This window comes from Dunckerocampus dactyliophorus, chromosome 4 (assembly GCF_027744805.1).
Source record: "Dunckerocampus dactyliophorus isolate RoL2022-P2 chromosome 4, RoL_Ddac_1.1, whole genome shotgun sequence".
Lineage (NCBI taxonomy): Eukaryota > Metazoa > Chordata > Actinopteri > Syngnathiformes > Syngnathidae > Dunckerocampus > Dunckerocampus dactyliophorus.
In genome coordinates, this window is record NC_072822.1 from 11,264,461 (window position 1) to 11,290,000 (window position 25,540).

At 42.0% G+C, this 25,540-nt stretch overlaps 2 protein-coding genes across 4 annotated transcripts in view; both read left to right on the forward strand.

The window, feature by feature from the left end:
- The first annotated feature begins 384 nt into the window (after nt 1-384).
- Nucleotides 385-14,727, forward strand: kansl3 (KAT8 regulatory NSL complex subunit 3). 3 transcript variants are annotated; one of them, XM_054774584.1, is made up of 22 exons: nt 385-1,278; nt 1,846-2,096; nt 2,186-2,356; nt 2,431-2,521; nt 3,143-3,328; nt 3,416-3,544; nt 3,641-3,757; nt 3,845-3,943; nt 4,372-4,443; nt 4,555-4,629; nt 4,725-4,882; nt 4,962-5,025; nt 5,128-5,316; nt 5,501-5,654; nt 5,949-6,026; nt 7,038-7,211; nt 8,390-8,477; nt 8,691-8,818; nt 9,172-9,278; nt 11,984-12,182; nt 12,906-13,021; nt 13,493-14,727. In XM_054774584.1, the coding sequence occupies exons 2-22, from the start codon at nt 1,885-1,887 to the stop codon at nt 13,493-13,495; spliced, it is 2,610 nt and encodes an 869-aa protein (XP_054630559.1). In that variant the 5' UTR covers nt 385-1,278; nt 1,846-1,884; the 3' UTR covers nt 13,496-14,727. The 3 variants fall into 3 exon arrangements, with proteins under 3 accessions (XP_054630559.1, XP_054630560.1, XP_054630561.1); XM_054774585.1 differs by lacking the exon at nt 5,949-6,026 and having other exon boundaries at nt 392-1,278; XM_054774586.1 differs by lacking the exons at nt 8,691-8,818; nt 12,906-13,021; nt 13,493-14,727 and having other exon boundaries at nt 403-1,278; nt 11,984-12,130.
- A 1,453-nt stretch (nt 14,728-16,180) lies between these two features.
- The window catches only part of bmp1a (bone morphogenetic protein 1a), a 36,825-nt gene continuing 27,465 nt past the window's right edge, over nt 16,181-25,540 (forward strand). Inside the window, exon 1 of the mRNA XM_054773892.1 lies at nt 16,181-16,561. Coding sequence (XP_054629867.1) covers nt 16,417-16,561 — 145 coding nt within the window. The 5' untranslated portion in view covers nt 16,181-16,416. The remainder of the gene's footprint in view (nt 16,562-25,540) is intronic.

A 25,540-nucleotide genomic window follows, 5' to 3' on the forward strand; every position in this document is an offset into this window, starting at 1 on the left:
AAGAGGTTAGTGCTAAGGGGTGTACAGCCCTAGAAACCAAGTGTGGTCGGGGAACAGACTTGAAACAAAGGGGTAGGTGGACTTTTTAGTTAGTGGGTGGCTTTTTAGTAGGTGGAATTTTAGTGCTGGCTCTTTAAGAAGAATTGCATTGTGGGAAATTGAGTGTTGTAGTTCTGTGCTTTAGCACTGGGTTGCTGTGTCTCTCTGTCTTCCTTCTCTTCTGTCTGCACCGCCCATTGTCTTCTGTGCCCTGATTGGCTGTAGACCATTGTCAATCAATTCCTTCGTGCTGTTTCCTGTCATTGTTAGCAAGCTAGCTAACCGTGTAAGCTTAAATAATAAGGTTTATACATTTGTTGATGTTCATTAAGTTTATTATATTGTTATTTCTATTTTATATGTATATTTGATACATTTTCAAGTGGAATCAGTGGTGTCCCATTTCTAAGCGGCTTCTTCCCCTTGGCCCTCGGTTTTAAGGGGTAGGGGTGAACAATAGGTAAGACAAGGGGAAGGGCTAAGTGTTGGAATTGAGATTCAGCCTAAAACGCATAGGTATTAAAAAATTCCACTCCAGGTTTTCAGCCCACGGCTGACAAAATTCATGATGTGCAATACCACTGATTTGGTATCTGATACTGGGTCAAATTCAGGCTGGTATCAGCGATACCGATTCGACACCGATACTTTGTGCAAATTCACAAAGACTCTGTAGTCTGGAACCAGTTAATCTGAAGTTAATGGCATCTCAGAAAGCAACTGGATTCGTGTGGGTTAATTTAAACCAGATTAGTATAGTCCTGGTTTTATTTATGCCCTGCATGCGAAACCGGGCCTTGACTGATTTATTTATTTAGCGCCTCCACTTTAATGGTTTCAAACTTGACATGGACAACAAATTAAATATGAATTGAATGTAGTGTGGAAAATGTATTTTATTAAGTCTCATAAAGTAATGGAATTGCATACCCAGAGAGCAGCTGAGAAGTACACAATCCATTTAGAAACAAATAACGCGCCACATCCTGGGTTGCCAGTTCTGGTACAAAGAAAGCTTGGTTAGCCGATTTTGTTTCACGAAGCCTAAGGGGGACGGCAGACCACTTACATGGCAACACTCCACACAACAAAAACAAGGGACGTGAACACGCACTACATACTGTATGTAGTTTATGTAACTTCAGTTAATTAACAACAAGTATGTGTTTGTTCATCTTGGTCGGGTAGACAACGAGACTTTAAACCGCAGCGGCAACAAATGGGCCGATAAAGCCAAAGGTGAGCAACATAGCGTTTTTTCAAGCTTGTAGCTAGCAATGCTAAAATTAGCATGCTAGGCCAACCCACTCATTGCATTCACTGGCGTCTCAAAGTGTGTACCTTCCTCGCTAATATGTGTTTTTCAACATGCATTAACAATCTATTTACGCGCTTTACACGGTTTAAGCCGTCACGGCGCTCACAAAACATTCTAATACGATGGTGTTATATTGATGAGAGTCACGGGTGGTGCTCAGTGTAGAACACAAAGCACCTGCAAGCATCGGAAAAGAAATATATTACAGAAATGAAAGGTCCAATAATGATGCTTAAACATCACTCACAACCTCGCCTGTTCTCTGGTTTTGAAGTAAAAATAGTGGTCTGATGCGGAGTGCAATTCCTGCTCAACTATGACTAATGATACCTGAATCGTCGATCAACAATTGACATGCTAGTCAATTAGATGATAATAAATTAACTATGAATTTGGAACCCCTGTGACGTGATTTTGCTTTGAAAACGATTAAAAACGGAAACGAATGTGTTCTGTGCTTATGACTGGTCAATTTACCTCCCCTGTAGCTCTTTGTTAAACCCAAGTGGTTTAGGGGCAACGGGACGATGCATCGTGGTGGGGATAAGGACTACCAGATCTCTGCAAGAAAGATGGCGACGTCCTTGCTCTTCCAGCTGTCGGCTCATGAGCGGGAGCTGGATTTGGTGTGTCTGGACCACAGCTACGCCAAACCGTGGAATGCTCACCCCGATGCCAGTAGCGCCCGTCCCACCAGAACGCTGTTTGTCACCCCTCGACGACAGCCTGAAGTTTTGCCGTGAGTTTTTTTTGTAGTGTCTACTTGGGCTATACAGATTCAGATTCTAAACGGAGCAACTTGCAGTAATTTGTGGTGTTCTTTTGCAGAGACACTGAAGGTTTAATAGATGTGGAGACGGTCACACCCACACCGGTTCCTCTGTATGATAACAACAAAGCTCTGAGCGTGATGAAGGAGTGCGAGCGACATGTTCTATTTGCTCGAACTGTAGCAGATAGTCCGCCACCCCCTGATGACTGGGATGAGCACATAAACAAGTAAGCCGAGCACATAGAGCAATGCAGGTTCTTCATCAAAGTGCATTATTTTGACATAATCATTGTTCTTACAGGACGGCGTGGTCGGTCGCTCAGACCAAATTGTTTAATAAAGTTCTGAAAGCACTTCAAATCGAGAGGCTAGCTCGCTTGGCCAATGAAAAGGTAAGTTGCCCCTCTTTGTTATGAAGAATTTGCCACTAAATCAACGGTTGTAACTTTGTAACGTGAAGTTCGACACATTTTGCTAGTGTGAGTGCCCTGATCCGTGCTCAAGTTCAGAAGGGCACGAGTGGAATAGGTGGCCCAAGGCAAGCATGATTGCATGCACATGCTCGTGTAGCTCAGTCATAGAATAACTGTTATGCGATCGCTCCTCGCAAGTTCTTAATGAATGACAGCTGGTGCATGTCGTAATACGACTACAGAGACAAACAATAATTAAAAAAAAAATAATAATAATAATAAAAACTAGTTTGCAAATATGAACACCTATATAATAAATATTAGTTGTATGTGGACGCCACTTCAGTTGCCATTGTTTACTACTACACCAGAAGCTAAATAGCTAGTCAAAGAGATGAGAGCTCACGCTCAGGAAAAACAATGCCACTGGCATTTTGGTGGAGAAATGCACGTCAATCTCTTATCCCTGGCTGAAGAGCTAAAAATGGATCAGGACGCCATTGGAAGGGCTGGCATGGTGACTTTGTTGTCGCATAATTCGGCCATTACATTATAATAATTCACAACATCATTGCCTTATGGTTGTGTGATCTCTCTCAGGCGCCCAACGAGCCAATATTACGCAGGATAGCTGTGGACAAATGTGCCAGAAAGGTGCGGCATGCATTAGCAAGCGTTAACTGGGACACCAAGCTGACACAGTGGTTACATACCATTCTGATTGAATCGCTGAGTCTTGCCATGCTTGCAGCCTACTTGGATGTTCTGCAGACTCTGAAAAGCAAGGTATGTCAGATGAATGGGCCACTGTCTGTCCCAGATTTGAGATTTTTGATAACATGCTTTTTTTTCACCCCCTCTTTGTCTGGGAAGTTGCCCTCACTCATTGACAGAATGTTGCTGCCGTCTGCAAAGACGGGTGCTCCCAGTGCTGAGGCCCTGTCATTGTTACTGAAACGTCCCTGGGACCCAGCTGTTGGGGTTCTGTCCCAAAACAAACCAGTAAAATTCCACCATTCAAAGAAAGACTATTTAATTTAGTTTGTGGTTTGTTACAGCTTAAACTCCAAAATCTGCCTTTCTTCTACAATGTTTCAGAGCAAGCTCCCTGGATCACCGCTAATCCTCATTGCACCATCAAGTCCAACAAATCCGGCCCTGTCGACATCCCGGCGAATGAGATTCTGGCAGTCGCAGCTTTCCTGTCTGGGAAAGGTGTCACTTGCATACTATCACTTGCCATGCCAACATTTCTGGTCGTATTTTTTCTCAAACTGTTGATGTCATCTGTTTCTATATCAGGTCATCCCCATACACACTCATGTCACCAGCGGTGCCAATATTGGCATCACACAGTGTTTGGAGCATATGCTGGGAACTGTCAGGGCAAAGGTCATTGAGGTAGAGTTGCGGTTAATTTTTTTATGCTGGCATAGAGGTTTATGCCCATTTCTGCTGCTTTTATTGTTTTTTATCACTGTTTTCAGAGCGTTTCCTGTTTATCATAACATTTATTTTAATAGTACACCATCATGTGAACCTACTGTTAAAGCAACGCACTATTTTCTCTTTATTTGCATGGAAAGAATGAGCTTGAAACCCAAGACTTCATACTCAAGATTAAATTATTACTATTTAAGAATGTAGTCTAAATGATGTCATTTTCACATAATGTGCTCACATATTTTAACTTTGACCCTATAATATTGTGTTTCAATTTTGAAAGTTATTACACGGGTAAATACAGTGTGTCAGGAAAAAAGAGGAACAGTGTCAAATGTTCGTGCTGTGGCTTGACGTTTCCTTTTTTAAATCAATTTCACTCCCAGGTTCACAGTCACTTCCCCCACAAACCCCTCATCTTGGTTGGTTGGAATGCCGGGGCGCTCATTGCTTGTCATGTAAGGGTTCTTATATTTGTGACATTGTTATTATTTATTGTGGAATTTTTATGCTTTGCTTCCATAAAATGGAAAATATCATAAGCTGATTTAATAGTAACTTTTCAACAGGTGTCCCTTATGGAGTATCTGACCGCTGTGGTTTGTCTTGGCTTCCCCCTGCTGACAGTCAACGGTCCAAGAGGGGTAAGGCCTCAAAGAATTTATTGTATATTTTTCATGCTTTGCTGTCCATGGTGTGTTGTCAGTAGTTGTGATGTTGTTGTGGGACTGTCTTGCAGGATGTGGATGACCCACTGCTGGACATGAAGACTCCAGTGTTGTTTGTGGTCGGTCAAAACGCTCTGCAGTGTAGCGTCGAAGGAATGGAGGAATTCAGAGAGAAACTGAGGGCAGATAACAGCATGGTGGTGGTGGGAGGAGCTGATGATAATATCAGGTGAGTCATAGTATGTGATATATAACCTCCAAAAACATGTATGTCGTGGTGGTGGTAACAATAAATATTCTCTCCACAGAATCAGTTCTGCCAAAATGAAATCAGAGGGACTGACGCAGACAATGGTTGACCGCTGCATTCAGGTTGGTTCTTGAAAACCATATTTTCCTCTTCGTGTATAGTTTTGATGTTCTACAGAGCTATTGAAACCCAAACAGCAAATGTTTTTTGTTGTTGCATAACAGGATGAGATTGCAGACTTCTTGTCAGGCGTCCTCACAAGAGCAGATAGCCATAGCCATGGCTCAGGGGAGACGAGAGACATGGACACAGAGAAGAAGAGGAGGCCTCGACGAGAAGTCCCCTTTGACATGGAGAGAGGACGACCTTCCTCACCCGCCCTGAGAGTCCCCATCTCCCCATCGGGGTCAGAGGTCAGTCAGTTACCACTTGGTGACCGTTTTTATAGATGAATTCACATTTTTATCTGCATCAAAATTAATATGCCACTGTGGAAAACAAAAGCCCAGAATTAGTGTTTTCAAGTCAGTTTTTCCAGCCCTTCATATCGGAGCACATCACGAACAACAATATCGCAATCGTTGCTTTCTTCTACAGGATTTGTCTAGTGTCTGCAGCAGTCCCACATCAAGTCCAAAACCCAAGACTGGTCTTTCCCCCGCTCAGAAGTCCAGTCTGATTACAGCCACACAGCTTTTGAAGACTCACATGCAGCGCTCAGGCACAGTGCTCTCCCACAAGCAGGCCCAAGGTAAGACAAGACCTACACTGCAAGTACACATTAACCAACGCATGTGCAAAGCTTCCCCGCCACAACCTGAAACTAATTTTTTAATATAAAGTGTGTGGCATAGCTGAAGAGACATGATGGTGTGTGAAAACAGGGGAATAAGTGATTTGTAGATAAATATTTAGGGGGGAAAAAAATCATGTCACGACATCTGATGGGGCAAGATGGAACGTGACTGAAATACTCTTGTCTCTCCTCTTTGTACAATCTCCCTCTCTCTGGCCTTCTTTCCTCTCTTTTTCCAATTCATTCCAGCTCAGTTTGCTGCATTTATGAAACAAAACATGCTTGTGAGGAAAAACCTTCCTCCTGGTACTCCTCCTTGTATTTTTGGTAAGTGGCTATCCCCTTCTCTCTCTGTCCTTTTGTTTCTTTTCCCTCCTCTCTTTGGCTTTCACAGGCCCCATTGTTTCCATAGTGACAAAAATATGTCAAGCCCAGACACGGCAGTTTAACATATTTCCCCCGCTTTAATAGATGCCTCGTGTCATCCACTTGAGCAAATAAATGCCTCATCAAAAAATAGCAGGTGTTCCCACTCAGTGGCTGTAACATGACATCTGATACACCATGTGTTGCCAAAGACAGGGCATGTCCAAATGCGGCCCAGAGTCCATTTTTATTGGACCCTGGCACATTTATAGAAATAAAACTAAACCAAAAAACCTTGCAAAAATAGGAAAAATATATTTAAAAAAAGGCAAAATGTAAAGAGAAGAAGCTGAAATGTCAATGAATAATAAAAGAAAACATTGTCTTTGTATATATCAAGTTTTTTTTTTTTAGCCTTTTTGCAAAATTGAAAAATACCCTCTGCGTTCTTTGATCTTTGGTATGCGACTGTGGAAAAAGTTTGGATACCCCTGCCGTAGACTAACAAAGTAACACAGTGTGGTGTTTTAAATCTTGATTTATTCTGACGTATTGAAACAAATTTTTATTTCCTGATACAGCTAAATTATCATTGAATACCAGTAAAATAATATAAAAACATTGGAACATTATATAAGTGTATGATATTGTTATAAAAATATATAATTTTGAAGTGTCAACTTTAAAATAATATATCAAATGCATTTCTACAAATAAAGACATCCTCACTAATAAATGACAGATACTCTCTGTAACCGACTGCTTGATCACCCCCAGGCCTCCCAAGTACTTGTAGTAGCCTTATTCAATCATTAATGTATATAAAATGCTGTCAACATTTTACTGTTGCTTTTGATTCTGTTTTAACTTCCACACATTCTGTTGACTGATTTTGGCAGACGGATGATGCTATTTCACTGTTTCCTACACCCTGTACTGTCACATCAGTAACATCCATGTCCTGCTCTGTAGTGACAAGCGATCAGATGGAGGCGTTGGACAGAGATGAACTGAGGCCTCGTGGCAAGAGAAGGCAAACACCAAGTCCTACACAGAGCAAAGCATCAAAGCGGGCTAAGATCAAGGTCACAATTGTTTCCCAAAGCGAGTCAGCAGGGGGCAGCATCAGTCCAGCTGCACATGAAGGTAAGTTATCTTGTATTATGACTAGGGGTGTCTGGCAAGATTAAAATGTGACGATATTTCTTGTTTAAAAAAAAAAAAGATATCTTGTGGGAAGAGGGCAGCCAGAAGTTTATCAGACTGCGAGTGATGGCATCGCTACTGTGAATGATACCACACGTACTATGAAAGTGGCTGGAACAGGACAGGATTGATCGTTGCAATCTTACCTGCACTCGGCATTCCCAGCTGTCTCCATTTGATCAATGTTAATTATGATTTGTCTGATCAAAACACGATTGCTGCATGAAACTTCTATCAAAACGTCTTAATTCGGACCTACTGGGCCTGTTTTATACAGATTTTATTGGTCGATAATTGTGCTATAAATTATCGACAATGGATAATTTCAACCTTATTTAGACCATATTATCACTCAGTTTAACATTTAATTCAAGATTCAATCATATTCATATGTGTCATGTCACATATGAGCCACTAGATGGCAGTGAAATGTTTTATCTGTGTGAGGCACAGAAGATGCCTGCTATAGCACTTATCACGGAGCGTCATCACTTCACGTACACTGGGTATCGCGAGCATTCACTTCACCGATCAAACGCCCCAGCAAACGCCAACTGCCCGGACAACTGCCCCACAGCTCATCCACACTGGAACTGTGGCATTCGACTTAGAAACTACCGCTTTTGTGCTTTCATTTCATATTAGCGTTTGGTTGCTAACTTCTAGCTAGCAGTCATTGTATTCAATAACTACCCCCCGCCTCCACGTACCGTGACTGTGACAAAGACGCTGAATAGCTGACAGGAGGCTCACTCTTTTCCTTAATTTGACTACACAGCCAATACGCTCAGAGACACAAGCAGAGTGAACTCTCTTGTGATCCAGCCTGTGTGCTACAGCAAGACCAGTAAATGGAACAAGCGTACGTACATGTCAATTTATCGAGGCGTCAAAATTATCAACCTTGTTTTTTTTCCATTGTTCGATGGATTTTATCGCTTTCATTGTACTTTTTTTTGTTAAATAATGTTAAAATCTCATCTCATTCTCATAGATCCAATCTTGTCTATCATTTTGTCTTGTGAACCCCCTAATTATGACACCCTGAAAAGAGCCATTTGTATATTGATGCCCAACTAGTATCAGACTTAAATTAAATTGAATGCTCTATTTTGCAGTTGGTGTCTCTGGAAAGCCTCTCGCATTATCAATGGGACAGACTGTGGTCGGAGCCAAGGAGCTCTCAGGACTTCTCACAGGCCAGCGGTAAGCTATCCTGCCCAGCTGTACATGGCTATAATGAGCAGTGTAATACTAAACGCCTAACCATACCCACGTCCCACTCCCACCTAGTTGGACAGGGGTGTGTCTAGTGCAGAGGGGCTGTTGCGCACAGAGTTTTGAGAGTTGAGGGTTTGACCACAGAGCACTTGCTGAGGTGGCTCTTCAGTAGACTGGTGGTTATGTGTGTCACTGCAGGTCTGGTAGTCTCTCAGAGGTGTCTGGTGCCCTGTCTCCAGGCTCCAGCTCCTTCAACAGCGCGCAACCTTGCATGGTGTCAGGGTCGTCCACACCATTCCAGGTGCAAGCTCCGGCTACTGCCCAAGGTATCTCTGCCCTGCCTTCCCCCTGCCCTGCACGCTTAATTTTACGCTCAACTGTGCTGCTATAGCCTCCACCGCGCACTTGCCTCACCACCACCACCACAGAGAGCAATTGTGACCATTTTGGAGTGAGCATATTGAAGCAAATATCATTGAGTACCTCTTGCGCCATCACTGTACTTCACTTGTCCTGAACTTTACCCTTTGGACTTGTGCTGTGTGTGTTGTGTGTTTTGAGGTTGTCGTGTCTGCACGGGCACATGGGCTGGGATGGAGATTTTTTTATTTATTTCATTTTTGAATGCAATAATTTGATCTGTTATTGTTTCACTGCTTTTGTGTGTGTGTGTGCGCAGCACCTTCCGCAAGCAGTCTGCTCCAAGGCCTAAGTTTCAGTCTTCAGGAGATCGTCACCAAAGCACCTAGCTTGCCCTCTGCAGAAGCCAACACAGGAAGCACACAGGTATGACAGGAAATTAGCCTACAAGTTTGAGAAGCGTAGGCCCTTTCACGCCAACAACTTATGCTGCACAACAAATTTAATAAAGCCTGGTTTGTATTTTGATGCCTAAAACTAGGGTGCTTATACTGTACATGCATGTACACCTAATAGGTGTGCATGATCTAATAATAGCCAATACAGGAGCATCACCTTCCTTTACAAAGATGATAATGACAGGTTTAACACTCCGAGAGAGGTATTAAAAACTACAAATATTGCTAAAAATGTAGCCATATAATCTTTGAAATCTCTTGCATTGACTATCAGTAAATTGCCTAGTGTTGGCTCTCTTAGCTCCCACCTTATTGTGGTGGTGGTGGTGGAGGAGTTTGCGTGTTCCGATGATCTTCGGAGCTAAGTTGTCAGGGGGTTGTGATGGGAGTTGTGATGTTTTTCCATGACCCATGGAAAAACTGCTCGTAGGTGAGGGACCAGACAAAGCTTAGCTCAAATAAACCCTGATGATGAGCGAGATATATGGACCTGGTTTTCCCTTGAAAGGACATTGATTCAGAGTGGGCCATGTTTCGTGCCTCCATTGTCGTGGCGGCTGATCAGAGTTGTGGCCGTAATATGGTCGGTAATCGCAGAACTCTGGTGGACATCAGCGGTGAGGGATGCCTTCAAGGTGAAAGAGTAGTCCTATCGGGCCTTTTTGGCTCTGTAGGCAGCTGACTGGTACCGGCAGGAAAAGCGGTTTGAGGCGCTGGCGGTCGCTGAGGAAAGAACTTGGATGTTTGAGGAGTTTGGGGGAACGAGAGAACGATTGTGGACCACCATCCGCCGTCTCAGGAGGGGGAAGCAATAAGGAGGGGGAAGCGTAACATTGGGATGTGCAAAGGGAAAATAATATAATGACATTGCAATTCAAGTGTGTGTGTGATTAATAAACCGAGACATTATCTGCACTTATACAAAGAGACGGTATTTATATGAAAGAAAACAGGATTTACATTCAAGTGATTTTTTGTTGTTGTTGTTTTTTTGGTCAACACTGATATGTTCAGGTGACAGCCTGGGGGAAGAAACAATCTCTGTGCCTGGTTGTTTTGGCGTACAGTGCTCTGTAGCGCCTATCTGAGGGGAGGAGTTTGAACAGTTTGTGTCTGCCATGTGAGGGATCTGCAGTGATGTTTCCTGCCCGCTTCCTGGCCCCTAGACCGATACAGGTCACGTATGAAGGCAAGGTTGGCTCCAATTATCTTTTCTGCAGAGTCGATGGTCGTTTGTAGTCTGTTCCTGTCCTGTTTGGTTGCAGATCTGAACCAGACAGTGATAGAAGTGCACAGAACAGACTGAATAATTGCGGTGTAGAACTGGATCAGCAGCTCCTGGGGCAGATTGAACTTCCTGAGTTGTCGTAGGAAGTACAACCTCCGCTGGGCCTTTTTGACGTAGTACAGTGTCTGTGTGGGAGGACCACTTTAGGTCCCGAGAAATTGTGGTTCCCAGAAACCTGAAAGTGTCTACATTAGACACTGTACTGTTGAGGATTATGAGGGGGGAGAGTGCAGGGGGGTTTCTCCTGAAGTCCAGCATTGTCCACCATAGCATTGTACTGCCAAAAAATGTAACTCATATGAGCTATTTTTGTTGTCATTGTTGTATTTGTTCAAACAAAGGTACCTTTAGTTGTATCAAGCATTAAAATGAACAAGAAACTGAAGAAACAAGGGTGGTCTAATCATTTTTTCTATGACTGGTTAATTGGAGACTCTAAATTGTCCGTAGGTATGAATGGGAGTGGGAATGGTTGTTTGTCTATATGTGCCCTGCCATTGGCTGGCGTCCAGTCCAGGGTGTATCCCGCCTGTCGCCCGAAGTCAGCTGGGATAGGCTCCAGCATTCCCTCGTGACACTGGATGGATGTATATATGCATGAATCTGAGTCACCATATTAGCATGAGTATACTTTGCTGCCTCAATGTTGGCGTAAGATTATTTTTTTTTTTACGACGCCCTTATTTTTTTTAGTACACTAGAAGAGAGTGTGTACTTGCTTTTAAGGTAGCGCTGTGTACATGAATAAACTTCCATTTATTTACACCGAACTTCCACATCAGCGGGCATTCTGAAACCCTCGCTTACATTGGCATGAGAAAGACTTAATTTATTGTTTAACCTCCCTGATTCTGACTGCCTTATAGGAAGCCAGACATAGCGCATCAAAGCTAATCCAAAGTTAAGCCAAATTTTGTAGCCGTTTCTTTTTTCTCACCGGCTTCTTCATTGGTGTTCGCAGCTGTTAGTTACGGTCGGCGCATTGGATAGGTATCGAAATTTTAAAAAACAATTTGAATGCGTCTTCTATTAATGACTTATTTGTATTTTAGTTTATTTTGCCATTTTTATGCTTGAAAATGCTTAATTTCGGCAAAAATACATACAATTTGCTTAAATATGCATAAACATATAAATAAACATACTTTTAACTAATAAGCCATATTCTACCATGAAACAGCATGATTTATTTCATATATTTTTGAAAAACCGTGATAGTAAAGCCACGAAATTTGAACCACAATGTGGCGAGGGACGACCGTATATATGAATCTCTTTAAGGGCAAAATCATAATTGTTATTGTCCAAATACTTCTGCACCAGTTTATATATCGTGTAGAAAAATTGTGAGTTTGATCGATTTTTGTCTGCTTTTTCATCCTAAGGTGTTCTGTGGCAAGCCCCAGGGTCAGGTCTTGAGCACCGTCTCAACCAGCAGCAGCACTCTTCTCCGCGCGGTGCCTGTGGTCACGACAGGGGGTATAGCTAAAACCAACGCCATCCACCAGCTCCTAACAAATGGTGGACTGGCCAAGCTCGCCAGCAGTTTGCCAGGCTTGGCCCACATCACCAACCAGACCGCCGGTATGTCTAGAACTGCCAAAGCACGACGGCCGCGCTGAACAGCCGAGGGGTTTTTTTTTTCATCTTTTTTTGCTGGAAACGCTAGATGAAGCATGGTTGTGTAAGAGGGCAGCTCTAATGACTGTGTGTGTGTGTGTGTGTGTGTGTGTGTGGCTTGTTTGACTGTTGGGGAGGTTTTTAGATAGCAGGCCAGCCACACAGCATCTGGGGACACATTCATGAAGAAGTCAGGCTTATGTTCAACATACTATGTTTATGTAGAAAATGTATGAAACTGTATGATAGAGAATAATTGTGTGTCAAGTTGGTCATTATGTTTTTGTCGTCTGGTTTGTCATTCTTTTTTTATTTGCCCCATCATTCCATAATATTTTGTAAACCTTCCACTGAATCACCTGCATGTAATATGCAAAAGGACGCGTGCCGAGATGTATTGACCTTTCACAACTTTTGTCCCTGAAGTTACAATAAAAACTGGAATCTTACTGGTCGTTAATCGCTTCTGTGTTGTTTCCCCTGCCTTTATCTTCAGTTTGCATCAACTGCATTTGCCGCATTTCTTTCCCACTCAACTAAAACCTACACATTTGCATTGATTCTCCTTTTTGTCAAGTTTTCAGTGTGCCTTGCATCGAACAAAAAAAAGGCCGTTTTGTGTCTTTTAGTGCGGCACAGAGAAGTAACATTTAGTGCTGAGCGTTTGTATTTGTGTGTTGTCATTAGGGCAGAAAGCCCCCGCATCCATAACAGTGATGCTTCGAGGAGCACAGACGAGCAGAGTAGCATCCCTCAGCCAAGCTGGTGAAGTGGAGACGCCTGCTCAGAACAATGAGTGTCAGGTGCGTCCCATTTGTTGGATGTCTTGCATACAATGTGCGTGTTTTAACACATTTCCTGTACCAATATCAGTTAAATAATCAGGATAGTGCCCTCGGAGATCATAATTTTTGTGACTGTATGTTGATAAACACAAAATGTGTGTGAGCACTGCTAATTGTAACTCCCACTGCCCGGACAAAACGTGTGTTTAGAACATCCAGATGAGCAGATAAGCGATAACGTAGTCATCATTTTTCATTGTGGCACCATGTGCAATTATGATGCACAAATGGAAAAGCCTGACATGATTATGATAATGAAATAAATTGTGACTTCAGCAAATCATATCAGAGATCATCTAAATTGGGTGTTGGAAGCTGAACCACATAAAATATCTGAATAGTAAATGTATTGTTTTGTACACTTTGACCATACATACTGTATGCAGTATAAGTCTGTTTTTTGGATTTATTGGTGCCCTTGTTTTGCAGTGATCAAGGTTTCCACCCCCAAACTGCTGACGTTCCCTATAACGCATGTGGGATGTGCTCGTGGTTGGTGCATAAGTCATGCAGTTGTAGTGTCACTTGAGCTTCCAGGTGACAAGATCAACTGCAAGAGACACAGGGCTGCACAAGTGGACATTTGCGGTGTGAAATCGCAATCTAGATGCAACATAAAGCCTCTTACACGTCATTTACTGTGTAGTATGTTTAACTGTAGTGTCAGCTTGAATCAGTGACGTGCAGTCAGGGAGGCAGATGAGGCTCATGATGAAAAGTGCAAGAATGAATAATAACAAACTAAATATTAATATTTGTCCATTTAACTTTATTATACATTTATTTGTATATATATACTGTATATATATGATTCCAATCGTTTTTAACATTTTCTTGAGTAAAAATCTGCAGATTTCCTGATCATTTACAGGACAGAAACCTAAGGTGAGGCCCCCATGAGCGTGGCTTCTCGGCTTAGTGCACAAGCCCCATCTACCTTCTTGAGTGCACACTGAGTTGGTTCATGGCACCTGCCAGTTTCTGTTTGTCAGCATGTCACCAATAATATAATGTTGCAGAAACATTATACGCATGACTTTCTACAGCCTGTCTAATGTCTTTAATGTAAGTGAGATGTAATTATTTGCAGTACCGCTGCATCCTGAAGGGTTGCGGGCGTGACCTGGAAGGCGCTTGTCACTGACGTCCTTCCACAGAGGAAAAGCCAGCGGCTTTTTGTTTTGTTTTCGTTCTACTCGCACTAGCTAGCAGAAAATTAAATGCATTCAATATATTTTTATGCGTTGCTGAATGAATGAATGAATTTCACCTCTATTATATACTCAAACTCACCAGGAGGTCATTATCCTTTTTTTGGGGTTATGCTCTTAATGAGCAACCTGTATTGACATACCGTAAAAAAAACAACTCCAAAGGTGCCTCCCCAGCCATGAACCTCACCGCACATCACTGGCTTGAATTACTGTATATGTCTTATGAATGTCATTACCAGAGCATTATTTACCAAATGAAATCCAAGTTAGTCTTTACAGTGATTACTGCTTATTTGCTTATATGCTATGATAGACCATTAACATGAGCTTTAATGCATAGGTCATTCCAAATCATGATCATATTCAGTCCTCTGCATTCAGTATTTTCTCATAAAGTGCCATATTATTTTGTTTGAGCTGTCATAAGTAAAAAAAAAAAAAAGCCAATAACCATACTGTGTCTCGTGTGTGTTTTCTAAAGCCTGTTCTAATGCTCAACTGCCATGTTTACAGCGGCGGCGTAAATACAGCTCACTCATCTCTGCAGACATCCTGTCTTAAATTGTGCGCGCAGATAAGATGAAGAGGGTTGTGTCCCTTCCCTCTTATATAAGGCACACTTTGTCATTGCTGCCATCCAAGCTACTCTATGTAATGTATGCAAAATCATTGTTGTTCAATTTATTGCATTTATGCATCCTTAGGGTCAATTCAGGACGACTGTTTAGCCAAGTATAATAATCAGAATGGCAGCTTTAAGTAAGTCATTACTAAAATTACATTTAGTAATTATAATTTACAAATTAAGTCACAGAAATGGATGCAAATTGACATTCTGCAATTGTGATTGGCTGGCGACCAGTCCAGTAATCATACTATAAAACTGTCTATACCAAGGTGTCAAACTCGTGCCATCGAGGACTGAGACACTGCAGGTTTTCTTTCCAGCCGGCCACCAAAGCAGGTGTTTTTAATGATAAACACCTTCAATTTGAGGGAAGGAGCTCATCAATTAAATCTCCTGCTGGAGAAACTGGTTGGAGAAAAACCTGCAGTGGCTCGGCCTTCCATTGACACATGTGATCCATACGATCAAGGTGATCATGAATAGTGCAACAAATAAAGCAATAAAGTCATTGTTTTCATGAACATAATATATGGGACTAAAAATGTTGTCACCTGGATCATCACTCATTACATGTATATATTTACTTATACTTTAAAGTGGGAGGAGCCAGAACATTTCAGGGAAGCCACAGCAGCTTGAGAAAAATAAATAAAAAACATGTAAAGCTAAACTTCAGTTATGCTTTAAGGATTTCTTTTTTACTCACAAAATACGGACCAGAAAATAGTAGGAGTAGACTGTATTATATTCTCTAAGGCAAACTTTTTCCGATATTTTATTGATATTTTTAACTTTGTCCCAGCATTTTTGTTCGTGACAAAGGATCACTGTGCCACTGTGCAACAACCTGACATCAGGTTTAAATGTTCTTTATGACCGACGGGTGGCGCCAAAACCCATTTCATGTGCTCCGTTCTGTGGCAATGGTCAAGTTTTGTATGTTTTGTTTGCTAGCGTGCGAGTCAGAAAGAAACAAAAGGGTCAGATTTTTTTTTACAAACTTAATTCAAATTTGAGTCCTTAAATGTACTGTTGTTGTAGTGTTGTAGTTTTAAAACGTTAGCTACCTTTGCTTAGCAAAGAGCTAAAAGTACTTGCTTTTAAACGAGCTGTTATGACAACAAGCCAAGTCAATTTAATGTTGGTGTTAGAATCAATAGATGAAAAATAATAACACACAATATTGTCTCTTTAAAGAGCAATACAAATGCGCGCAGGAACAAGGAGGTCTTTTCGCCGCCCCCATGGAGCTAGCTGCCATATCATCAAAGTTTCTCCAGCAGTTCTCGGCAGTAGCCTGGAGCTCCAGCTGGAGGACAGAAATCACTCCCCCCTCCAGAGCCAAGAAGACACCGGAGAGAGGTTGAATTTAAACCCGCCCTCCGGATGGATCTCGTTTCCCCAAAAACCTCCCATTTCTCTCTCTCTCTCCTTGCCTCTCTCTCTATCTGTGTCCCCTCTCTTCCTTTACCTTTATCCCTCGCATTTGGCCGTCTCCCCCCACCGCAATCATGGATCTCACGGCGAGATGTTTGCTTCTCCTACCCTGCCTCGGCGTGATATTGGCCATCGATTTGGAGGCGATCGATCCGGGCTACTTCGTGGAGCCCACTGCCACATCAGATGTGCTCGACTATAAAGATCCCTGCAAAGCTGGTGAGTTCAGTTTTTTAAAATCTCCTTTTGTGTGTATGTGTATGTATGTGTGTGTGTGTATGTACTGAAATGTGTCTCATTGTACGTGCAAACATGCCACGACTGTGTTTGTTTGGAGAAGATCGGCGTTGGGAGGAAGATGTCAGTGCTCCAGGCTCCAAGGGATATTGTGTGCATTTGTTTGGCATGAAGTGGCAGACTTTGTGGACTTTTAAAGGAGGAAAAAACAAGCTTCACACACACAAAAAAAGTTTCTGCTTGTTGCAAAGTTCATTTTTGGCCAGCTTGTGTTCCCCTAACTGTGACCGTACAGTTCTGTATTGATGGGAAAACTTCATTTAAAGATGTCTGCTGCGGATGGTGTCAGTGTACAAATAACCATTTTGGGTTGCATACCTTCACATTATTTGGTACATCTGACTTGTCATGATAATCATTTTTCTGCACGATGAAGTCCATGTCTTGCCAAATCCCTTTTAGGGGATTGTTGTTTTTTTTTTCCATCTGCTGAAGTATTCATGTTCCAAAATGACCTCTAGCATCCTTACTTATTATGCATGTGACCATTTCTGATGTGGCAGCTGGTTAGAAAGCACTACTTTCAGCTTCAGCATGAAAATGAGTGTATTGTAGCTTTGTGTAAACATAACCAAGGTTGGCTGCAGATGTCCACAGCCAGCGAAGAGGCTACTTCCTGTTAATGCTTCAGTGTTTATTGTTGTCATGTGTGACTGTGCACACGCTGTTTATTTCGATTTACTGGACATGATGTCCTGCTCCCGGGGTCAGTGATGCTGCGTTTGTGTCATGTCAAAGCATAACTCTATTGGGAGGATGTTATCATAATTCGTAATCTAGATGACGTCTGGTTGCTTCATGTGGACACATCTGGAGACTAGAGGCGGGGTGATGGTCACATACTCGTGACCTCTCCCAACACCCACCTGCTTGTCTTCTTAATACTTAACATCTACCGGCACCACTTCCTCATCACATGACACACTGGCTTCCCTTTTTCTTGCATGTTTTCTACTACTCAAGCGGAAAAATCCTGTTGAGTTCTGCACACTATGTACGTTTTCCTTTGGACTTCTGCCACATATTGCCTACTTTTTGTTTTATTTCCAGTTTAAGAAAATCTAAATCCAATGAAAGATGCCATGATGCAAATATGCGTTGATTGGCATAAAAATGGTGCAATAACTCCTGAGGTGATGCCATCTCTTTAGGAAGTCACACGGGAACTAGGAAGTCAGACTTGGCAGGATCCCAGGAAGACATTCAAAATGAGACGGAGATTAGCTCCACTTATTTTCTCAAAATGAAAAATAGATGAGAAGCAGTCCTGCTCTGCTTGGTAATCATGACAACAGTGACTGCTGTGACGTGTATATTGTGTGTGTGTGTGTGTGTGTATACGTTTAGTTGACAACAACCAAGAAAAATGTTATTGTCTTTTGTGTTGCTTAGTGTTTCTCTTAGTTCTCTATTTATCGATTGATTGATTGATTGATTAGTATTACAGTAAAACCTATACAAAGATTAACTCTACTATTATACATCTTTATCCTTTTCTTTTAACATTAAAAAAATGCTAAATTGAGCACAGCAAGTGAACAAATGATTAGAAATTGCTGTGACAAGGGGTATAATTAAATAATCCCTGCTTCTTCCTACTCCTTTTTGCACACGTTGCATTGTGAAAGTGTAAACATGAGATGCACCATTACCAATGGTACCATTACATACAGAAGGCAGTGTTGCCAATCACGCAGACCTGCAGAAATGACTGAAAGTGCTTTAATAAGCACTCAGGGCTAATAGTTGGTGATGTCAAGAAAGACCAGACACTTGTCCTCCTGGATAAAGCTGTCTTTTCAATACCCTTTACGTTCATGTGACATTTGAATGAAGACTTTGGTGCATAGTACATAGTGTTCACAGATCATCATCGTTTTTATAACGGCCCCACGTAAACTGCCATTTAATGTACTGAAGTGTTTGAGTTGATTTTGACAAATATGTTTACTTCCTGTGCTTTCTTGGCGAGACGGGGCAACCCGAAGCTCTTCTCCTCGTTTTCCTCTTTTTTTTAAAAAAAAAAAAGAAAAAAAAATTACATTTGGTTTTCTCACCTCTTCGAGCCCCCTTCACTCTCCTCCACCTCCTCCTCTCAGCCCAGCTGTAGCTGACTGTAGGTCATTCACCTTGTGCCAAAGGAAAGCAGGGCTGGAAGGTGCAAGCCAGACAAACAGTGACTTATGTCATTCCTCTTGCGGTCAGCAGTCGACCTGGTTTGGTCTTTTTCAAATACGACAGCTGCATTTTTCCCTTTGGGGTGTTCAAAAAAAAAATCAGCTGTTCTGAATCGCACTTAGTGTCCACCGTGTTTTTTTTCCTATTAAAAGCTTCCTCCCAGTGACTATAAATGCTTGTTAATGTCGTGTGCAGCTATTTCACGTCTTACACTGTGTCACGTGTTTCGAGACAGTCACCTCTTCTTGTGTGCATATATCTTTCTGCGCTGTCAGGCATAAACAAGAATCATTATTATGATATATTTTTATTGTCGTTTACTACACTCCAAAGCAATAGAGTGCACGATATTATTAGACAGCGTCCTCATTCTCCACATGGTCTACGGGTTCACCAGGTGCTCCAGCAGCAGCTCCTTTGTGCAGGAGCGACTCACTAGCACACCTGGAGGAACAACGTGTTATTACAAGCCAAGACTGACAAAGTAGCCATTTAAATGTGCAGGCAACCTTGAGCATATTAACAGTCCTTCTAAATTAGGGGGTTTGAAAAGTCTGGGACAGTGAGCCTCCTCTCAGAACATAAAGCATCTCCATCCAATACTGTGCATTTCAAGCTCTAATTGTTTTTGTGGCTTTCAAGAGGTTTAAACATCCTATGTCCAGGACTATGTGCAACATTCTTTAACATGTAACAGAAACTTAAATTATTAATATTTTTGGGACATATAGTGTTGCTTTTCATATTGCCCTTATGATGACTGCACTAACTGCACAAGAGAATCTCTTCAGACTCATATCTCGTCTCCTAAAAATCTATAATGAGCTTCTTTTTTTTTTTGTCAAGCTGCTGAGCCCACAGGAGGAGTGCCTCACCCCTTTAAAACCGCTGTTCCAAAAAAAATATCTAAGCTTACTAATTTCTGAAAAGACATTGAGTAAAGATGCAGTGATAAGGGGGAAAAACACCTCTCAGTCTGTGTATGTGGATCTATTTTTTTTTTTGGTGGAAAAGGGGCAGCTTTCCAAACTGATGACAAAGCAGCTCCTTCCGCTGGCCGTGCTGTGGAAATGTGATGGGGCTATCTGTTGAACTTCACAATTGGGCTTTTAAGGAGCACTTAAGCAGATGCTTTTCTTTTATCATGGAATGCAGGCCCTATAGAGGCGAGCCCACACTGGGTGTTTTTTTTACATGACAGGACCCCTGCCATTTCTCTCCCCGCGGGGTTCATGTGATTAGGGAGCCGATCTATTGGCATGATCTCGGTGCATTAGTTGGAACAATATGTTTGTCGTCAGTGCTAAGTAATAACTAATCTTGCATCACATTAGTATCGAGTGCGGAGCCTAAGCAAAAGCAAGTGTTTTGGATGGATGAGCGTGAGGGGAGGGGGGTTGTTTTAAATGGCTCAGTGGATGCTTAATTAGCCTACTATAATGAGAAGCTTAACACGTATTTATTTACTGTTGATTTCTTTCACATAAGTCACTGAGGCTGCTTTGTTGGATTTCGAGATAGTTGTCATGTATGTGCACCATTCAAAACAATGTAAAACTATTCAAAATAGAAAATCCCTGCAGTTTAACTTGGTCAAAGGTTGTATTTTCTTATCAAGAACACCCACATAACCAGATAAGTCATTAGAGGGAGTTGGTCAGACTCTTGAGGTGTGGCGGTAATCAGACATGGGGATGAGCCGCGAAATCCAATCTGCTAATGGGATTGATGTAGTGTGAAATGTTGAAAGGAACATAGCTGCTTGCTTGCTTGCCCTTTGCAGCTTCGTCCGCTCTCATTTTTCTAGTCATTAAGATTGAGGCTGCAGCGCGGTGACAGCCTTCATCTCAACTGTGGCGGATGAGACTGTAGGCTTTTACCAAGATAATTGCTCCAATCTCTGACCGTGGCAGATGAGACTTCAGGCAGAGCTTGTGTCTAATTATACCTTGTGTCTTCAAACGAGCAGATGAGTTCTCTTCCTTCGACCACCACTGGTGCTCAAATTGCCTTGTTAGGAAATGTCAAGGTGAGCTTTTGCTGAGAAAATCACAGCTTTTGAGTTGATTGATGTAAAAAAAACAGTTTTTCACATGTCCTTAGATCATTTGTGGTGCCCCTATGGGTAATGCTCAAACTGCTTTGGAAGACATGCTAGCATACACGTAATACGGATATGCTCAAAGTTTTATAATCATTAGACAAATGTTCAATGACTTTGGGGAAATTACGGTACGGTCGTCCTGCACATACCTCTGCAAAGATGTTTTACTCGATGCCGACCATGTTTTTCAACCAGTCTTGCTCAAATTTGACAAAATATGCTTGTCAGTCCCCTAAGCATTTGTATCAAATTTTGTGGTGATTCGGCAAAACATCCTAAAATGCGACTCGGGTGCCATTTGCGGCCCGCAACAAGTTTATTATTAGTCTGTGGCATGTTGTAGAAATAAAACTATAAAATAAAAACACAAAAAAAAACCTGCAAATACGGGGAAAATAGAGCAAAAAGGCACAATGTAAAGAAAAAAGCTCACATGTTGATACTAATAACACAAAGCTTTGGTTATAAATATATGTAAATCGTTGTTTTTTTTAGCCCTTTTTATAAAATACCCTTTTACCCTTTTAGCCCTTTTTATAACACCGATATAGAGATATGAACGTTAGATTCAATGTTAGACAGTGGCCCGCTGCATCCTTTTTCTGTATGCGGCCCTTGGTGGAGAACGTTTGGACACCCCTTCCCTCAAGTCACAGAAGGTGTTTTGTAAAGTGCATTGAGCTGTGTGAGAAATTTCAAGTCATTTCAAATTATGGGGTTTAATAACAGCGCCACCATGTGGTGTTTTTGTCTGACAAAATAACAGCACAGGCAGCACAGCAAAGCTTATTTTTTCCACATGACTGTATTACCATTATTTAGCAAAGGCACAGTGCACCATTCATCCGTGCACTGCCACGTCTACTTTCTGTCTGACTAATTGTCCAATTTTTTAATCTTTTTATACAGTCGCTCAGTAGTGTATCATGCTAAAGGGTGTAACGGCTAAATATTTGGGGACTGATATGCCTCAATAATTGCAGAAAAAGGTCAAACTGTTTGTGACATCATGCAAGATGTCAGAATATTGAGCAAAGCTCCAGAAAGGCATCAATGTACCTTACTACAGAGCTCAGTTCTGGGAGCATTAAATGTTTTTCTTTGGGGGGTTTTTCCCCCAAATGTGAGAATGGATGATCTAAAATTCCATTATTTCCTGCCAGAAATATTGTTAGAAAATCCAAACAAAGCAGAGGTTGACCAGGAAGGGATTGTGTTTGTTTTTTATGTCATTAAATGTACTATACAGTGTATGGCAACATTGACTCCACTTGCCAGGAATGACCAGACAGACTTGCTACAGAATGAACCCTGAAAAGTGATACTTACACTGTCATCAAATGGTAATCACCTTAACGCAATACACAGCTGGCTTCCATTGAGATTCAAATGCAGCGTTTGTTACCAAACACAGGCTGTGAAAGGCGGTGCCAGGGTATTGTGATGCATTCCTGGCTTACATATTGGCCTGGCTTTCTCATCCTTCGTCAGTCTTGCACGCCGAAAGGCTGCAAGTGAAGAACACTGAGGAGTTTTAACAGTCCTTCTAAATTTAGACTGATGCTGATGTCTGTATAAGCAGAGTATTGATGTTTGTGCAGGTTTTGGTGGCAGATGTCACGGTCTGGTATTCAAGGAAGGGGATTTATGGAAATCCTGGTGTCTTTGACACTGCAGAGGTCGAGACTAGGGCATTACATGAATCAATGGGATTAATTTGATTGAGATCTCATGTATAATCTGACTGGATATGTTGAGCGCTGGGGGGGGGGACTGAGATGAGACGGATTATGACGGTCTAGATTAACTGAAAAAAAAAGTCATCGGAAAACATGAATTTAGTTGAATGAATTGGCATGAATACATGAATGTTGTTTTCTTTATCTAGAAGGGGGTGTGTGAACTGGAGTAGGAATAAATAACCGCCAAGCACACTACCAATCTGTACTGATATTAGTATTACTATAACTACAGCTGCTGTCATTTAGGTAATGAGTAATGTTTGGGAAGCCATCTGTGCTGGGCTATAATCTGCAGTGTAACACATGACACTTCATCTGTATTTATACTTATCATTATAGGGCTTTGTATCTCGATGGGTTTATCACCTTTCTGCATAGCTTGTCCTCAATCCCAGACCGCAGTTGTGATTCCTAAAATCGTGTGTCTGTAGATAATTAAAGCGAGGAGACAAGGGGATTAATTCGCAATCCCCGCGAGTCTTTCCATAAACCTGCAACAGCGTCTCCAGGACGACTGCTGTGCCTGGGGAAATGAGTTCTAATGCTGCCTGGTCGTTCATTTGCTCACTTCTATCTCCGCTGTTGTCTGGGAACAATGACACGACGGATTAGGGAGCCTGTCTCCGCTGCTGTGGCGGATGATTGGTACTCGGCCACGGGCAGAGTGCACAGCCCGATGTGAACCTCATCGGCTTGGGTGCCTGCCCTGTGCCTGTTTTGTTTTTGTTTTTTTGGGCTGAACACAGCATTCTAATATGGCGCAAGCTGACCCTACATGTCACAGGTTCTGTAGTCTATCTTCATTCAGTGACAAAGCATATTGTTCTGCTTTCTTTGTTTTGGTTTTATTTGCACTTTTAAACGCTCGGATTGGATAGCTAATAGTACAACTTGTTCTTTTTAACACTCTGTTCTTAGAATCAAATAAAAATGCAGATAAAAGACAAACATGTCAGTCAGTCATCTGGTAGCTTCCCCTTGTCAATGTTGTCATTAGCAATCACTGCCAATATGCATGCATAAAAGTTCTGATTTTACTTAGTATTTATTTAGTCCGAGCTCAAATAAGAAGATCCTTAATGACCTTTGGAATTTGAGCCTGCCCTGTCTTGTCATCAGCCTCTACACCTTTTGCTTATTGCTGTCATTAGCCCCTCATCCCAAACAGTCATTCAGCCACGTGCATCCTCTACGACTGCAGGGCAGAATTTACTCTTGACTCTTGATTATTGTCGTCCTCGCAAAGCCGTGAGACCACGTAGGGTTTCCCCCCGGGCCACCACTGCTGCCGCGTTCAAATAAGTTCCTTAACAACATCCCAAAGGTCACAATTCTCTGCCAATATGTTCAGCGGTTCTTGTTAGGCTAAGGAGAATCCAATTAATTCTGAATAGACGCAAAGTGGCTAGGGAAGCTGAGCTTGAAGGTCAAATCAGAGAACTTTTTTTTTATAACCCAGTTTCCACCAAGTAGTACGGTTCAGTAACTATTTTATTGTGTTCCAAATGCCTAAACATGTGACCTGAACCGTGGCGGTTCATTGGTCCTCTTCTGCTGTCTCTTGTTTGGTTGAGAGAGAATTGGGTGAAAAGCAAAAGCTCTATTTAAAAATACAGCGGATTCCAATGGAAGAAAGACTCAAAGCTGGACACAAATTTGGTGAATGTTCAGTGCATCTCATGAAATGTGATTACGCTGTTGCTTTTTCAATCTTAAAAGCGGAAGACGGCTGAAGTAGCTACGTTTTAAGGGCAGAACGCTAGTTGCACAACTAATGCAGCAATATTAAACCAATCTCCAAGCATTCAGCATAACTATTTGAAATGAAAGTTAGACCAGGTAGCTATGATCAATGGTCAAATAAGTAATTTTCAAGCCTCATTTTTAACAATTCTCCTTCAAACTTTCAGGTATTGCTTTTCATTGTTTGAGATCCAATCCTTAACAGGGCAACATGTTGTAGCAAAGATGGCAGCGGTAGCTAACACTAAAGGTCAGGTGGTCTGGCTGATGTCGCATCCATAAACCCCTTATATTAAGTTCTCAGCTTAATGGTTCTCTGGTCTCTGCTGTAAACGCACATGCAGAAGGCTATCACTTTCTTTATGCTCCACATCTGGCCGCTCTATTCACAACAGCGATGCAGGTAGAAGTACTGTGCCGTCTCCCATACATCTCCCATTCTACATGGATTTCACAGCAGCTACTTCGGCTTCTCACCCCCTCAGCTTAAACCCGAAAACCCCCGCCGCCTCCAACAGCCCCCACTCCCCCCACCGATGCCTGCATACAAATCGGGCCATAAATTCTGGAAACGTGCTGGTGTTAAAAGCTTGTTAAAGCGAGCGCCTTGTCTCTGCGGAGAGAACCCTGAGCCTTTCCTGCATAGAAATGGGGCATTTAGTAAGGAATCCCATAAAGCACATTCCTCGTAAAGTGGGACTGTTTGGTTATTTTTCCCCTCTCCTTGGCCTCATTAAAGAGCTAATACATGTTCAAGGTGCCCCATATTACTCCATGGAGGCAGTGTCAATGTGTCATATCATATTTGATGGCTCTCATTAACTATCAAAGCACACACTGTGTAGTCATTTGGTAAATCCAGTCTGAACTTGCCTCCATTTATTTTCATATCGCATAGCTGCACCCCCGTCCAAGTGTAATATGTTGCTTACATTTCTATCCTATAATTTTGGAGCCCAGACAAGACAGCCTTCCTGCTAACATTCACATCTCTATTTGTGTCACCGTAAGTAAGGAGTGAGTGAAGTTTTTTATTTTTGTATGTTGACAAGCCGTCCGTGCAGCCCACTCAGTCTGAGCAGCAGGAAAAGCCTCAGGCGAGTGGCGCTTCAAAACCAAGTTTCACAGTGTGGA

Bases quoted from the DNA above. Each gene is read 5' to 3' on its own strand.
- kansl3 (XM_054774584.1), top strand. From the start codon at position 1,885: ATGCATCGTGGTGGGGATAAGGACTACCAGATCTCTGCAAGAAAGATG. The intron at 2,522-3,142 runs GTAAGTTGCCCC...GATCTCTCTCAG, and splicing joins CTCGCTTGGCCAATGAAAAG to GCGCCCAACGAGCCAATATT. The intron at 8,819-9,171 runs GTATCTCTGCCC...GTGTGTGCGCAG, and splicing joins AGCTCCGGCTACTGCCCAAG to CACCTTCCGCAAGCAGTCTG.